Source organism: Mus caroli, chromosome 14, assembly GCF_900094665.2.
Source record: "Mus caroli chromosome 14, CAROLI_EIJ_v1.1, whole genome shotgun sequence".
NCBI lineage: Eukaryota > Metazoa > Chordata > Mammalia > Rodentia > Muridae > Mus > Mus caroli.
The window spans coordinates 48,602,821-48,616,067 of NC_034583.1; the positions used below are offsets into that span (position 1 = coordinate 48,602,821).

Consider the following 13,247-nt stretch of genomic DNA (forward strand, 5'->3'; position numbering starts at 1 on the left):
AGGAAAGGAAAGGAAAGGAAAGGAAAGGAAAGGAAAGGAAAGGAAAGGAAAGGAAAGGAAAGGAAAGGAAAGGAAAGGAAAGGAAAGGAAAGGGCCTGCAAACAACCTGTTTTCTACAAGGAAGAGGGAACTGTGGGAACTGGGCATGGGTGCGGCTCCCGAGGCAGTACTAGTGGGCCAGTCTTAGTAACAAGCACCTATGAGGACAGTGCTTCTGAGCGAGAGGCAGGAAGGCCAGAAGTTCAAGGCCTGCCTCAGCTACTTAGCAAGCCACATTAGATCCTGCCTCCAAACAGAAACAGAAACAAAACCTGAAAGTCCTGGAGGTTTGTAGACACATCTCAGGGACAGAGCTGTTCTCTAGTTATGTGTGGCCGTGTGGGTAGGCACCAGTGGGCTTTTGAAACTTCAGCTTTCCTGACATTCGTAGATGGAAAATTAAATCCAAACACTGCACTTCTATCTGATACAGTCTTAAAGAAATTGAATATAGCAAGAAGTAAATTTGTTTTGGGATAATGGACCCAAGAAAACATTTAGTTCTCTGTGACATGTGTGTGTACATGTGTGTGTGTATCATATGTATATGTGTAGACACACAATACATAAATGTTTGTTTATGAGATGTGAACTTGCTGGCCTCTAGTCTGCATCGATCCCTTTGGCTCTACCTCTTAAATGGTGTAATTATAGGAATGAATCACCACACCCAGCTGTCTCCAAGTTGTCTATTTAACATTCCTGGATATTAAAAACATTAGCATAGTCTTTAGCACGTGTTGCATAGCTTGATATGGTTTCTCTGTGGGGGGTTTCTTTCATTTGTTTGCCTAGTAAGCCAAAGTTGAAACACTGATAGGTACTAATTATAGACGTTGGATTACTAAGTCTATCATTTGCCTGGCATGGTAGCAGGAGGATCACAAGTTCAGGGACAGCCTTTGCTACATCGAAAGACGGTCTTAACAAGCACTTGAGATGTAGCTCAGCAATGGGGAGCTTGTGTACTGTGGCTCAGCGGTGGACAACTGGCACACCACGTGCCACACCCTGGCACTTGACACCCACAACACACAAGGAAGTAAGAATTTTAAAAATTATTGTGTAAAGAAACTACAAGCCAGGTGTAATACAAGCTCATGACTATAATCCTGGATCTTGGGAGGCTGAGGCAGGAGGATATACTTGAGTTCCTGGGCTACATAGTCAGGATACCCTGGACTGAACAGGATGAAACCCTGGGGAGTGGGGGGGGGGAGGAGAGGGAGAGAGGAGGGAGAGGGAGGGAGAGAAGGGAAGGAGAAGAAAAGGCAAGGCAGCATACAAGCATACCCAAGAAACCCAATCATGTAGCACATGGGAAATCCACGCTTTCTCTCCCACCTTCCCTTTTGGTGAGTCTCACTCTCCTGGACATCTGTCTTGGGAGATTCTATTCAGAATATAAATTATAGCCCAAGCTCTCTCTCTCTAAAGGAAAATACCGAGCGCTCCAGTGTCATTATTGGCATATTAGAAATGTTAACTCATTTCGTCTAAGTAACCTTGGGCTGGCATTTAAGTCACCCAGAATCACCCCCTGCCTCCTGCTTTCTCCTCCACACTGCACCTGTCACAGTCACAGGAACCTTCTAGAACATATATTCTCAGTACAGTCCCCCCACCGTGACCTTCTTCCCCTCCCCAGCTCCACTTGTCAAGTCCTCTGTCTCAAACCTCCCCGGTCCTGTGCATTCTCTCTCTCAGTTTCTGGATTCCTGGAGGCAGTTTCCCAATGCAGTCCCTTACAGGAATTAAACCTATCAGGGATCAGGGTCTGAATCACTCTCTCCATTCTCCTCCCTCCCCCACTTCCCAGCTCTAGTTGTTCCGCATAACAGACAGAGCTCAACATAAACACGTTTGTTACTTGAAAAACAGAGACAGACCTTAGCTATGGCCTCAGCTGCACAGAAAATGCTACCTCTTGCCCCATGCCATTCATTTGTTGTCAAAAAAAATGTGCACAAATTATATAGTATATAACTTGTGAAATAACTATTGTTTATGAAACATTGGCTGAGTCAGACCTTATACGGTAGCACATGTCCCCTTAAGATTTTCCCTTAAAGGATTGATTTTATATACAAGCTACTACAGTGTCTTCATACTATTGAAGATTTCCATTTTAAGTTTATTTTATTTTACATGGATGAGTGTTTTGATTGTGTGTGTGTGTGTATATGGGTCTATAGAGGGTGTCTGGTTTCTTACAACTGGACTTGCCATTGGTTGGGCCACCATGTCAATGCTGGGGACTGAATCTGGGTCCTCTGCAACCCTAACAAGTTCTCTTCACTGCTCTGCCGTCTCTGCATCCCCACAGTATGCTAGCTTAGGTGGCAGTGATAACTATCTGCTAGACCAGTTTTCAAAAATGGGGAAACAAGTCAAAGAACCCCAGGCATGGTTGAGCCCACCTATATTCCTGCCCTCGGGAGCCTGAGGCCACGGAGTATTACTTGAACCCGTCATCCTTGAACACAGGTATATTCACTATCCCTGGGGCACGGCTGGCTGCCCACGAGTGCTGGGTTAACTGTAAATAAGCTTCCTAAAGGCAAATGTCAAAGGGAGCAACTTGACAGGTTATCTCACTGCAAACCTGTTAGAGAAGAGGAAAATAACTTCAATGTTTGAGAGTTAGTAACTTCGGATGGGATTCAATTCATTTCTTTCTAAGATGCTGTGCTCTGGGCACCTGACTAGACAGACCCAAGGTGCTGGAAGGAGGAGATGCCAGGCAGACCACAGGGCCGAAACACTGTGAAATGAGAAGCTGGAAATATTACAGTGTATGTCAACATATCCACATTTCAGATCATAGTCTATAACTAAATCAGATATGTGTGTAATTATAACAGTTCCACCACTTACATAGATATGGCTATTCCCCTGCATCAGCAGGTTCCAGGGATGCAACCAGTTTCAGACTGAAAATACAAAGGAAAAAGAAAAAAATGCCTACACAAGATATCTACAGACTTTTCTCACATCACCCCCTAAACTGGACAGCATAAGCACACAGCACATTTGTTGTGTTGGGTGTGATAGGTCATGGAGAGATTATTTAAGATCCACAGGAGGATGGAGACAAGTTCTATGCAAAGACAACACTGTTTTTATGAGGCACCTGAGCAGGCTTGGATTTCGTACTCACAGAGGGCCTAGACCACGCCCAAATGAGGTGATTTTTAATTCCATCATTAGCGAGGCAGGCCTTTGCCTTCCAGGAGAGTTACCTTCACAGATGCCCAAACAGAAATCCTCACACCACTCCAGAGAGAGGTGAGTACCCTCATGCAAATGACGAAGTGGAGCTCTCATTTGTATGCCAAAGCTTCCCAGACACTGTGTACCGAGACTGCTCCCAGACCTGTTCGACCTGAGTCTGTTCTGAGCCACAGGCTTCAGAGAAGGAGGCTTCTTCCTGTCTTTACCATGATCTGAATTGTTCTACCTCCTCCCGGCAAGATACCGGCAATCCCAGTACATGAAGTACACACATGCTTCAAAGCTAAGCCCACACAAGGAAGCTCCTCCACCAAGACTCAGGTGACTTCATTGCTCTCCAAAAGCAAGCCTGAGGGGTTGATGTTGAAGTGAGACATCTGCAAGCTCACCCAGACATCCTCTGCCTCCTCACAGGGCCCTGCATTTCACACCACCTACACCAAACCAAGAGACAGAGAGGAGCTGAGTGTGATGTGGGTGCCTATAATCCCAGCACTCAGGACACTGAGGCAAATGGACTGCTGCAAGCTCAAAGCCAGCCTGAGCTACACGGTAAGTTTCAGGTCAGCCTGAGCAGATATAGGGGCAGAGGTGGGGAGGGAGATGGAAAAGAAGAGAGAGAGAGAGATCCTTCCATCCACTGGGGATATATCCCAAACTACCCTGTGGATACCCAAACCACACAGATGGTCCCAAACACTGTTCCTGTTGTCTTTCCTAAACATGCACATAACATAGGTGATTAAGTTCAATTTATCACGTGAGAGACTTACAGAGACTAACAGCAGTAACTAACAATAAAGAAACACAGACTGACACACTGAAAAGTGTTTTGTGACTATGCTGTCTATGTCTGGTAACGTAGAGAACTTGGAGCCAGAAGAGACAAGGAGCCAGCCTCTTGGAACAGGGTCCACACACGAAACACAACTGGCCTCTCTGGCTTTTCCACATTCTGAGTGTCCCCTTAGAACACAAACACTGGGGAGTGTTGGGAATAGCCTTTCAGGTAAGCTCATTCCAAGCTTACAGCAGAGAGTGACAGTTATACTTAAGATGGACGGGTCATGGGCACATGAGCTGTGGAGATGGTGATGGGGAACGCTTCCTCCCAGCCCCTACGTGCCTTGAGCAGCCACTGCCATTCTCCAGGAAAACGGAGGGAACCATGTCTGAGAGAGTTCCTTTTTCCCTCTTTCAGTGAAGTTATCCAAAACCCTAAATGCTATGAAAGGCTTTCTTCTAGGTGACTTCTTCAGCTTTCTACTTGTTAGAGCAAGAATGTGTCCATTTAAGAAAGTGATAAAGCCAGACCTGGTCGTACTCACCTTTAATCTCAGCACTCCTGAGACAGAACTCTGTGAGCTCAAGTCCAACCTGGTCTATATACCACGTAATAAATCAGTGTCATCAGTCCAAAAATCGTATTTTCCTCAATATTTTAACAACTTTTAAGACACACCCTCATAGTAGTTGATGAGGAGTTAGACAAGAGATGATCCGATGACCCTGTTTCCTGTCACACAGAACAAAATTCTGACCTTGAAAGTAAAAAATGCCTACTTCTTCCTTGGTTGCATCTTGCCACCACGTGCTTCCAGAGACGCTGGAAGACAACCTCAGGTCTCTTCAAACCTGGGGCCTTGGCTTTAACTCACCTGAATGTGCACAGCGCCCTCTACTGCTTCGGCCAGGTTGCCACAGCCACTGATGAGAGACAGCTGCTGCTCTGCGCTCAAGGAGCCTTTGAGAGAACCAGACTGCACCAGGGATTTTATCTCCTTCCTGCAAAGGAGAGAGGAGTCACCATGGCAACTGAAAACAAATTTAAAGACAGATCCAGTGCGAAGTCACAACAAGGTACAACCTCCCATCGTTTGGATGTGACTATCAAAAAAGGAGGAGGAAGAGGAGAAAGAAAGAAGGAAGAAGGAAGGAGGGGAGGAGAGAGGGAGAGATATAGGGAGGTGGGGGGGGGGGTTGGTGAAATTGTGGAGAAACTCAAACCCTTGTTCCCTGCTGGGAAAGCAGACAGTGCAAGGGAGCCGGCATGAGATTCCTCAAAACCTTTTTTAAAAAAGCAGCAAGGCGGGGGGGGGGGGGCGCGGGGGAGGGTAGGGGCCGGCGGGGGCTCCGGGGCCACACCGGGGGCCGCGGGCTAGCGCTGACAAGGGCCCGTTTCTCAAGATCTGGCACGGTGTTCGAACTGAAGCGCAAGTCTAGGGCATCCTCAAGCGGCTTCCAGAGGAGCAGCGGCTTTACAAGGATGGCCAGCTCCTTGATGATGGCAAAACTCTGGGCAAGTGTGGCTTCACTAGCCAGACAGCATGGCCACAGGCCCCAGCCACGGTGGGCCTGGCCTTCCGAGCAGATGACACCTTCGAAGCTCTCCCCATGGAGCCCTTCTCCAGCCCTCCAGAGCTTCCAGATGTGATGAAGCTACAGGATTCTGGAGGCAGTGCCAATGAACAAGCTGTGCGGTGAGGGCCTAGGCCTACCCCCTAGAGACCCATTCCCCCAATAAAAAAAAAAAAAGATTTGGCTGTCAAAAAAAAAAAAAGCAGCACACAATCCGATCATCTGGCAGTTTCTAAGTAACAACCGAAATAACAGAAGACAGTCCTTTTTTGGTGTGTGGGGTGTGCATATTTGTGCACGCATGGGTACGTGGAGAGGCGCTCATGTAGAGTGCACAGTGTGTAGAGTCCAGAGGTCAGCCTTGGATTTCATTCCTCAGGAAACATTCACTGTTTTTGAGACAGGGACGTTTAACTGCGGCCTGAGGCTCACTGGTACAGAAAGGCTGCCCTGCATCAAGCCGTAGGGATTCTAAGTGTGTACTACCAGGCCAGGATGTTCATGTGAGAGCTGAACTCTGGTCCTCACGCTTTATATAACAAAAATGTTATATAAACCTCACGTGGGAGGTGGTGACACATGCCTTTTTTTTTTAGATATTTTCTTTATTTACATTTCAAATGTTATCCCCTTTTCTAGTTTCCCCCTTCAAAAATCCCCTATCCCGGCCCCCTCCCCCTGCTCACCAACCCATCCACTCCCACTTCCTGGCCGTGGCATTCCCCTATACTGGGGCATAGAGGCATAGAACCTTCACAGGACCAAGCGCCTCTCTTCCCATTGATGACCATCCTCTGCTACATATGCAGCTAGAGCCATGAGTCCCACCATGTGTTTTCTTTGATTGGTGGTTTAGTCCCAGGGAGCTCTGGGATACTGGTTAGTTCATATTGTTGTTCCTCCTATGGGGCTGCAAACCCCTTCAGCTCCTTGGGTACTTTCTCTAGCTCCTTCATTGGGGACTCTATGCTCTGTCCAATGGATGGCTGTGAGCATCCACTTCTGTATTTGTCAGGCACTGGCAAAGCCTCTCAGGAGACAGCTTTATCAGGCTCCTGTCAGCAAACTCTTGTTGGTATCTACAATAGTGTCTGGGTTTGGTGGTTGTTTATGGGATGGATCCCCAGATGGAGCAGTTTCTGGATGGTCATTCCTTCAGCCTCTGCTCCGAACTTATGAAATTCTTAGACAAATGGATGGATCTGGAGGATATCATCCTGAGTGAGGTAACCCAATCACAAAAGAACACACAGGATATGCACTCACTCATAAGTGGATGTTAGCCCAGAAGCTCAGAATACCTAAGATACAATTTGCAAAACACATGAAACTCAAGAAGAAGGAAGACCAAAGTGTGGATACTTCAATCCATTTTAGAAGGGGGAACAAAATACCCATGGAAGGCACATGCCTTTAATCCCTGTATTTGGGAGGTAAAGGCAGGCAGATCTTTGTGAGTTCAAGGCTAGCCTGGTCTATAGAGTTGCAGGACAGCCAGAGCTGTTGCACAGAGAAACTCTTTCTCAATAAAAACAAACAAACAACAACAACAAACCTTAACTACCTCCGCAGGCCCCAAAATACAACCTTAAGGGTGTTCTGCATAACCATGCTCACAGTAGCACTGTGGAAGCAATAGAAGAGTCTGTTGGTTGACTCATAGGAAAATAAGATGGAGCATATATATACATACGATAAAGTATCACTCATCCTTAAGGAGGTGGATAGGTAAGGAAATGTGATCTAGCCAAAAGGAACACCATTCAACCTTTAAAAGGGAAGAGACCCTGGCACACACGATGTGGTTGATCTTAAAGGTATCATGCCAAGTGAAATAAGTCATCCAAAAAAAAGGCAAATTGTGTGACAGATCCCACTTGGATACGGTGCCAAGGTCAGTCAACTGGGAAGAGAAGGCAGGGTGCTGGCTCCAGGGCTGGGCGTGTGTGTGGGGGGGTGAGTGCAGGAACTCTGCTCTGGAGGATGAAGTGCTTCTGCAGACGTGTGGTGCTGATGCTGCACGGCATAGACTGTGCCTTGTGTATCAGCTGCACCTAAAACAGTGAGACAGCGGATTTCGTGGCATATACTTTTCATGTCTTGAAATTTTTAATTAAATTAAAAAAAATAAAAGGTGACACTAATTCAATGGTGGGGTGTGGACTTAACCACCCATTCATTCTCACTTCTGGCTCAGTCCCCTGGCATGAAAGAGTTAGCTGAAAACATTGTCTTAGCCAGGTATAGTGAACCTACTAGAATCACACCACTTAGAAAGCTGAGGCACGAGGACCATGAGTGTATGAAACCAGACTGGACCACATAGTAACACACCGACAAAAAAGGAGAGAGGGTTGGGGGAGGGAGCCAGCTCCAAACCGTGTACCTGGACAGTCACACTGGGCGCATGCTGCTTGGATGGGGAGCTCACACCCTCACTTATCTAATTATGTAGCCAACACTGCTTATAACGCATGAAACACTGAACAGGCAGAACATCTACATTAACCACATACAGCTGTCAGGCAACATCTGTGCCCCCTAAAAAGATACAGCAGGGTTTTTTAGCATCAAGTCGAACACCTTTTAATTCATCTCACATCAGAGATTTTACCTTTTGATAAGCAAATACATCAAAATGGTGCATGTTTATAGAGTGCCATGTGAGGCCCTGATACGGGTACACATTGTCTAATGGTCCAAGCACCGCACATATCCATCTTGCACTTGGCATCGGTGAGGTCGTACCTTCAGGACACCCTGTGACCTTGCTTTGTAACCAGCCACAGGGAGCCTTGCTCTCTCTTGTTCTGCCATAAAGCTACACTGGCGGCCTTGAGCAGAGCACCATGGCACAGTTCTGAATGCTGGGCCTTTATGTCTCACAGTGTCAGGGGCCATTACCAGGGTTGGTTTGGGGTTTATAATTTTGGTTTAGGTATAAAGAGAGTACCTTTCCATTGCTAGGGAGAAAAAGGAAAACCAAGATGTGCCAAAATATAAATAAACTTTCAGGCTATCTTTAACAAAAAGAATTTCCATGTAATGGCAAATCTACATTGTTAACTTGAAAAGATTTAGAACCACCCAGTTGACACACCTCTGGGCAGGTCTATGAAGGTGTTTCCAGAAAAGCTTAGGTGAGGAGGGAAGACCTGAATCTTGGCAGCACCATCCCATGGGGCTGGAGACCCAGACTGAAGGAGAAAGCAAGATGGCCGACAGGATTAATCTCTCTCTTCCTGACTGGGACCCACTGTGGCCAAGTGCCTCAGACTCCTCCCACCTTGATTTCAGTCATGTGCACTGTATCCTCTCTTAAACTATAAAGCAAATAAACCCTTCCTCTTTCAATATTTTATCATAACAACAAGGAGCTAATTCTCTGTGGGAAACGAGCCTAAGACCAACATGGGCCAGGCGCTGCAGTCTCTCCTGCTACAAGCAGAAAAGGGCACCAGTAGATTGTCACCACACATGGGAGTTGGACTTTTTTCATGAAGGGTCTCTCTGTGTAGCTTAGCCTGGCCTTGAACTCATGATTCCCCTGCCTCAACGTCCTGAGTGGCAGAATCCAGTTTTGGTCTTAATTTTCTCCTCATTATTTTCTTCTCTATTTTAATGGTCTCAAAATCTTATGACAGGTTTTTTTGTTTGTTTGTTTTTGTTTTTTTGGGTTTTTGGTTTGTTTTGTTTTTTGTTCAGCTGTTTCCATTTAAAAATACTGGTTTGGAAATCTAATAGTTTAAAACACACACACAGTGGTTAATAAAACACTCTCTTCCTTCTGAGGGGTTTATGATGCACTGTTAACCATTAACTAGTCTTTCGTTTTAAATTTATTTTATTAGTATTGGCAGGTGCATGATACAGCATGCCTGTGGAGGTCAGAGGTCAACACTGTGGAAACGGCACTCTCTCCTCCTCGGTGGAGTTCCAGGGATTGAATGCAGACTGTCGGGCTTGTGTGGCAAGAGTTTTCACCTGCTGAGCATCTCACTGGCCCCTGAGCCGGTCTTTAGTAAGCTTAATTAGCTACTGAGACAAACGTTTCTGAGTCATTCCTCCACCACTGGTGAATACTGGGCTGGCAGGTTATTAGGTGACATTCGGTCAGCCCTGTGAGCTTTCTTGGCAGGCCTGTGCTGGCTTTAGACCCCTCCACACTGTCCCTCGTAATGGTAATACTAATTGACACAGTAAATTCAAGCTCCTTTCAGTCCCTGCTCTTCACAGAGCACCAAAATGCATAAGACATACAACACACCCTAAAGAGACACAGCAAGAACACAAGCCTGGCAGCATCAGAATGCCCACTTATAGACGTACCATGCATCATGAAGACGAAGGCAGCGTGGCAGAGAAACACACGGGTCAGAGATCCTGGTGCTGAGTGCAGAGCTAGAGCAGAGAGACTCAGCAAAAGTACAGAACAGACCTCAAATAGGACATCTTTGTTAGTCCGCACTGCTGAGGAAAGCATCCACGAGAGGAAACTCTCCATTCTGAGAGAAAAATGAATCAAAGTCAGAGAAGTACAGGGCCATCCTTGGATGCTCAGGGAGTTCAAGGCCACCCTCGGATACACTAAGGTGAAGATCGGAAACTCTAAAACTATATGGGTTTGGAGAAAGAAAGAGAGAAAGAGAGAGAGGGGGGGGGAGAGAGAGAGAGAGGGAGAGGGAGAGGGAGAGAGAGAGAGAGAACTTCAAGAATTCGATACAAGCCGGGCGTGGTGGCGCTCGCCTTTAATCCCAGCACTTGGGAGGTAGAGGCAGGCGGATTTCTGAGTTCGAGGCCAGCCTGGTCTACAAAGTGAGTTCCAGGACAGCCAGGGCTACACAGAGAAACCCTGTCTCGAAAAACCAAAAAAAAAAAAAAAAAGAATTCGATACAATGATTTTATAAGCCCAAAGTAGGAAAACAAAAGTAAAAATTAAAAATAAAAAGAATAACTAAATAAATAAAAGGCAAAAAGGATTCCATCAAACTAAAAGCCTCTCCTATGGAAAGAGTCTACAGAAGAAAGAGACAACCTGCAGAAAGGGGGGAGATCTAAAGGACCATACATACATAAGGAACTCAAAAACCTAACAATACTAAAAATCCAATTCCAAAGTGGGTAAATGGGGCTGGGGCGCACAGCACTTGCAAGGTTGTAGGCTCCATTTCAAGCACCACAGAGAACAATGGGCTGGGCAGTGACCTGTGATAATCCCAGAAACAGACCTGTAAAGTACCACTTTAAAGCCCAGTGTTCCCAGCTACTGCACACATTCGGCATGTATGTGATATGTATTATACTGCCATGAACTGCATCATGGCTTCTACCCATGTGCACAGAGAGGTGCTTACTGAAGTGTTCGTCCTGGCAAGGCCCCCTGTGTTCCTCTGAAGCCTGACCTTGCCATCTGAAACAAAGAGGGGGAGGGGGAAGGGGGGGTCTGAGGATCTAAGTCAGTGATGGACAACTGCCTGGCATGGGTGGGTAAGCCTTTAGTTCAAACCCTCGAATGGAAAATGGCTGCCTCAAACTCATGGCAAGTCTCCCTCCTTGGCCTGGGATTACAAAGCAAGGCACCTCAGCTGCTAGCTGGCTTTCTCCATCTTCAGCTGCAGTGCACACACACACACACTTCCTTACCCTTCCTCCTATTCTACTTGTCTCATCTTTACAAGTCCTCTCCCACAAGATTTACTTAGAGCACTGGCACAGTGAAGACATGAGCTATCCACATGCTAACGGTGAGAGGGATGTGCCATCCTCCCTTACCATGCACTCACACCCGCCCTTACTGTGCACACGCACCCTCCCTTACAAGTACTGCTCATCTCCACACCAGGGGTGCCAGGCTTGTACTTTGAATACAGGGCTCCCATTTTCCCTGCAGGTTCCCCCTCTGCCTGGCAGACCCACTGCTTCTTTCAGGGTGTTGTTATCATGATAGTGACTTTCTCAACGTGAATACGACACCTGGCAGAACAATTTCAAAAGGGAACAGGTTTTTTTGGCTCAGTGTTAAAAGTGTCGGTGCATCATAGCAGAGATGCCTGGAGGGGACAGCAGAGTTTATAGCGTACTGCCGAGAAGCAGAAAAGGAGGAGAAGGGACTAGATACAAAATCCCCAGAGATCAGGTATATGATGGTGCACACCTTGAATCCCAGGTGCTCAGGAAGCAGAAGCAGGCAGACTTCTTTCAGTTGGAAGACAGCTGAGGTTACACAACAACCCCCCCCCCGTCTCTTGTGTGTGTGTGTGGGGGGGGGGCAGTGTAGGTGTGAGTGTGTGTGTGAGTGTGCACGTGAATGTATGTCAGTGTGTGAGTGTGTGTGAGAATGTGTGAGCACGTACTTTACAAAGAGTTTCTATAATGTCACATCTAATATTTAGCTTTATTCTTTGCTTTATTGTGCACACAGAATTGGACTAATTATCACAAGGAAATTTTTCACCAAATTGTGCTGTGCCTAAAATAAACTACTCAGGGTCAGGCTCCCAAAGTTTGAAGCAAGATGACTGAATACTGAGTCACGTTGAACGGAACTGCCTTCCTCCCTCCTGCACATCATTATTCTGCTGCCTGTGGTAATGGCAAAGACCCCTGGAATTCTATATGTGTTTGTGTGTGTGGTGGCTTAAATAGGAATGGCTCCCACAGACTACTATGTGTGAATACTTGGTCATAGGGAGTGGCACAATTAGGAAGTGTGGCCTTGTTGGAGAAAGAGTGTCACTATGGGAGCAGGCTTAAGGTCACCCATGCTCAAGTGAGGCCTAGTGTGGCACATAGTTTCCTTCTGCTGTCTTTGGATCAAGATGTAGAACTCTCAGCTCCTTCTCCAGCACGTGTCTCCCACCATGATGATAATGGACTAAACCTCTGAACTGTAAGTCAGCCACAAAAAATGTTTTCCTTTATAAGAGTTGCCATGGTCAGGTGTCTCTTCATAACAATAGAACCCTAACTTAGACAGTGCGTATATATGCTTGTGTATCTAATGGTGCCACCATATGGGAACCAAATATTTAAAACTCTGCAGAGGGCATTTTATAGTCAAAGCACAACAGTCACCAACAGACATGCCATGCCGCGTCCCATGAGCACCCATGGGCTACACCTCTCTATACGGTTGTAGTCTACAATGTCTGGACAGCTTTCCTGAGCTCTGCACAAAATGAAGGACTGACTCCCTTTTCTTAGCAGGGCTTCCTTTTTTCTGCCTGATCTGAGAAACTAGACCCCCAAATCTTCTACCAAAGGAATGTCATGTGATCCTTGGTCCAGCTTCATGGAATGCCTCTCCATGCAAATGAAGTGTCCCCAGAACCTTCAACCTCAGCCAATGAAACATCACCCTAAGAAGTACACCTTCCCACTCTCTAAGGTTTATATATATAGCCCATACATGACCCAGAATAAAATGTATGTGCACAAGCTGTTTCACTGACGATCGTCTATGAGAAATGTTTTCTAAAAGAGCTGTAACACTGAAGAGCTGTAACACTGAAGAGCTGTAACACTGAAGAGCTGTAACACTGAAGAGCTGTAACACTGAAGAGCTGTAACACTGAAGAGCTGTAGCACTGAAGAGCTGTAGCACTGAAGAGCTGTA

General features: G+C 46.4%; 1 protein-coding gene across 1 annotated transcript in view; it reads right to left on the bottom strand.

Moving 5' to 3' along the window:
• Positions 1–13,247, bottom strand: part of Cryl1 (crystallin lambda 1) — a 131,125-nt gene that overhangs the window by 89,124 nt on the left and 28,754 nt on the right. The window contains exon 3 of the mRNA XM_021182253.1: positions 4,932–5,058. Within this exon, the coding sequence (XP_021037912.1) occupies positions 4,932–5,058 (127 nt within the window). The remainder of the gene's footprint in view (positions 1–4,931; positions 5,059–13,247) is intronic.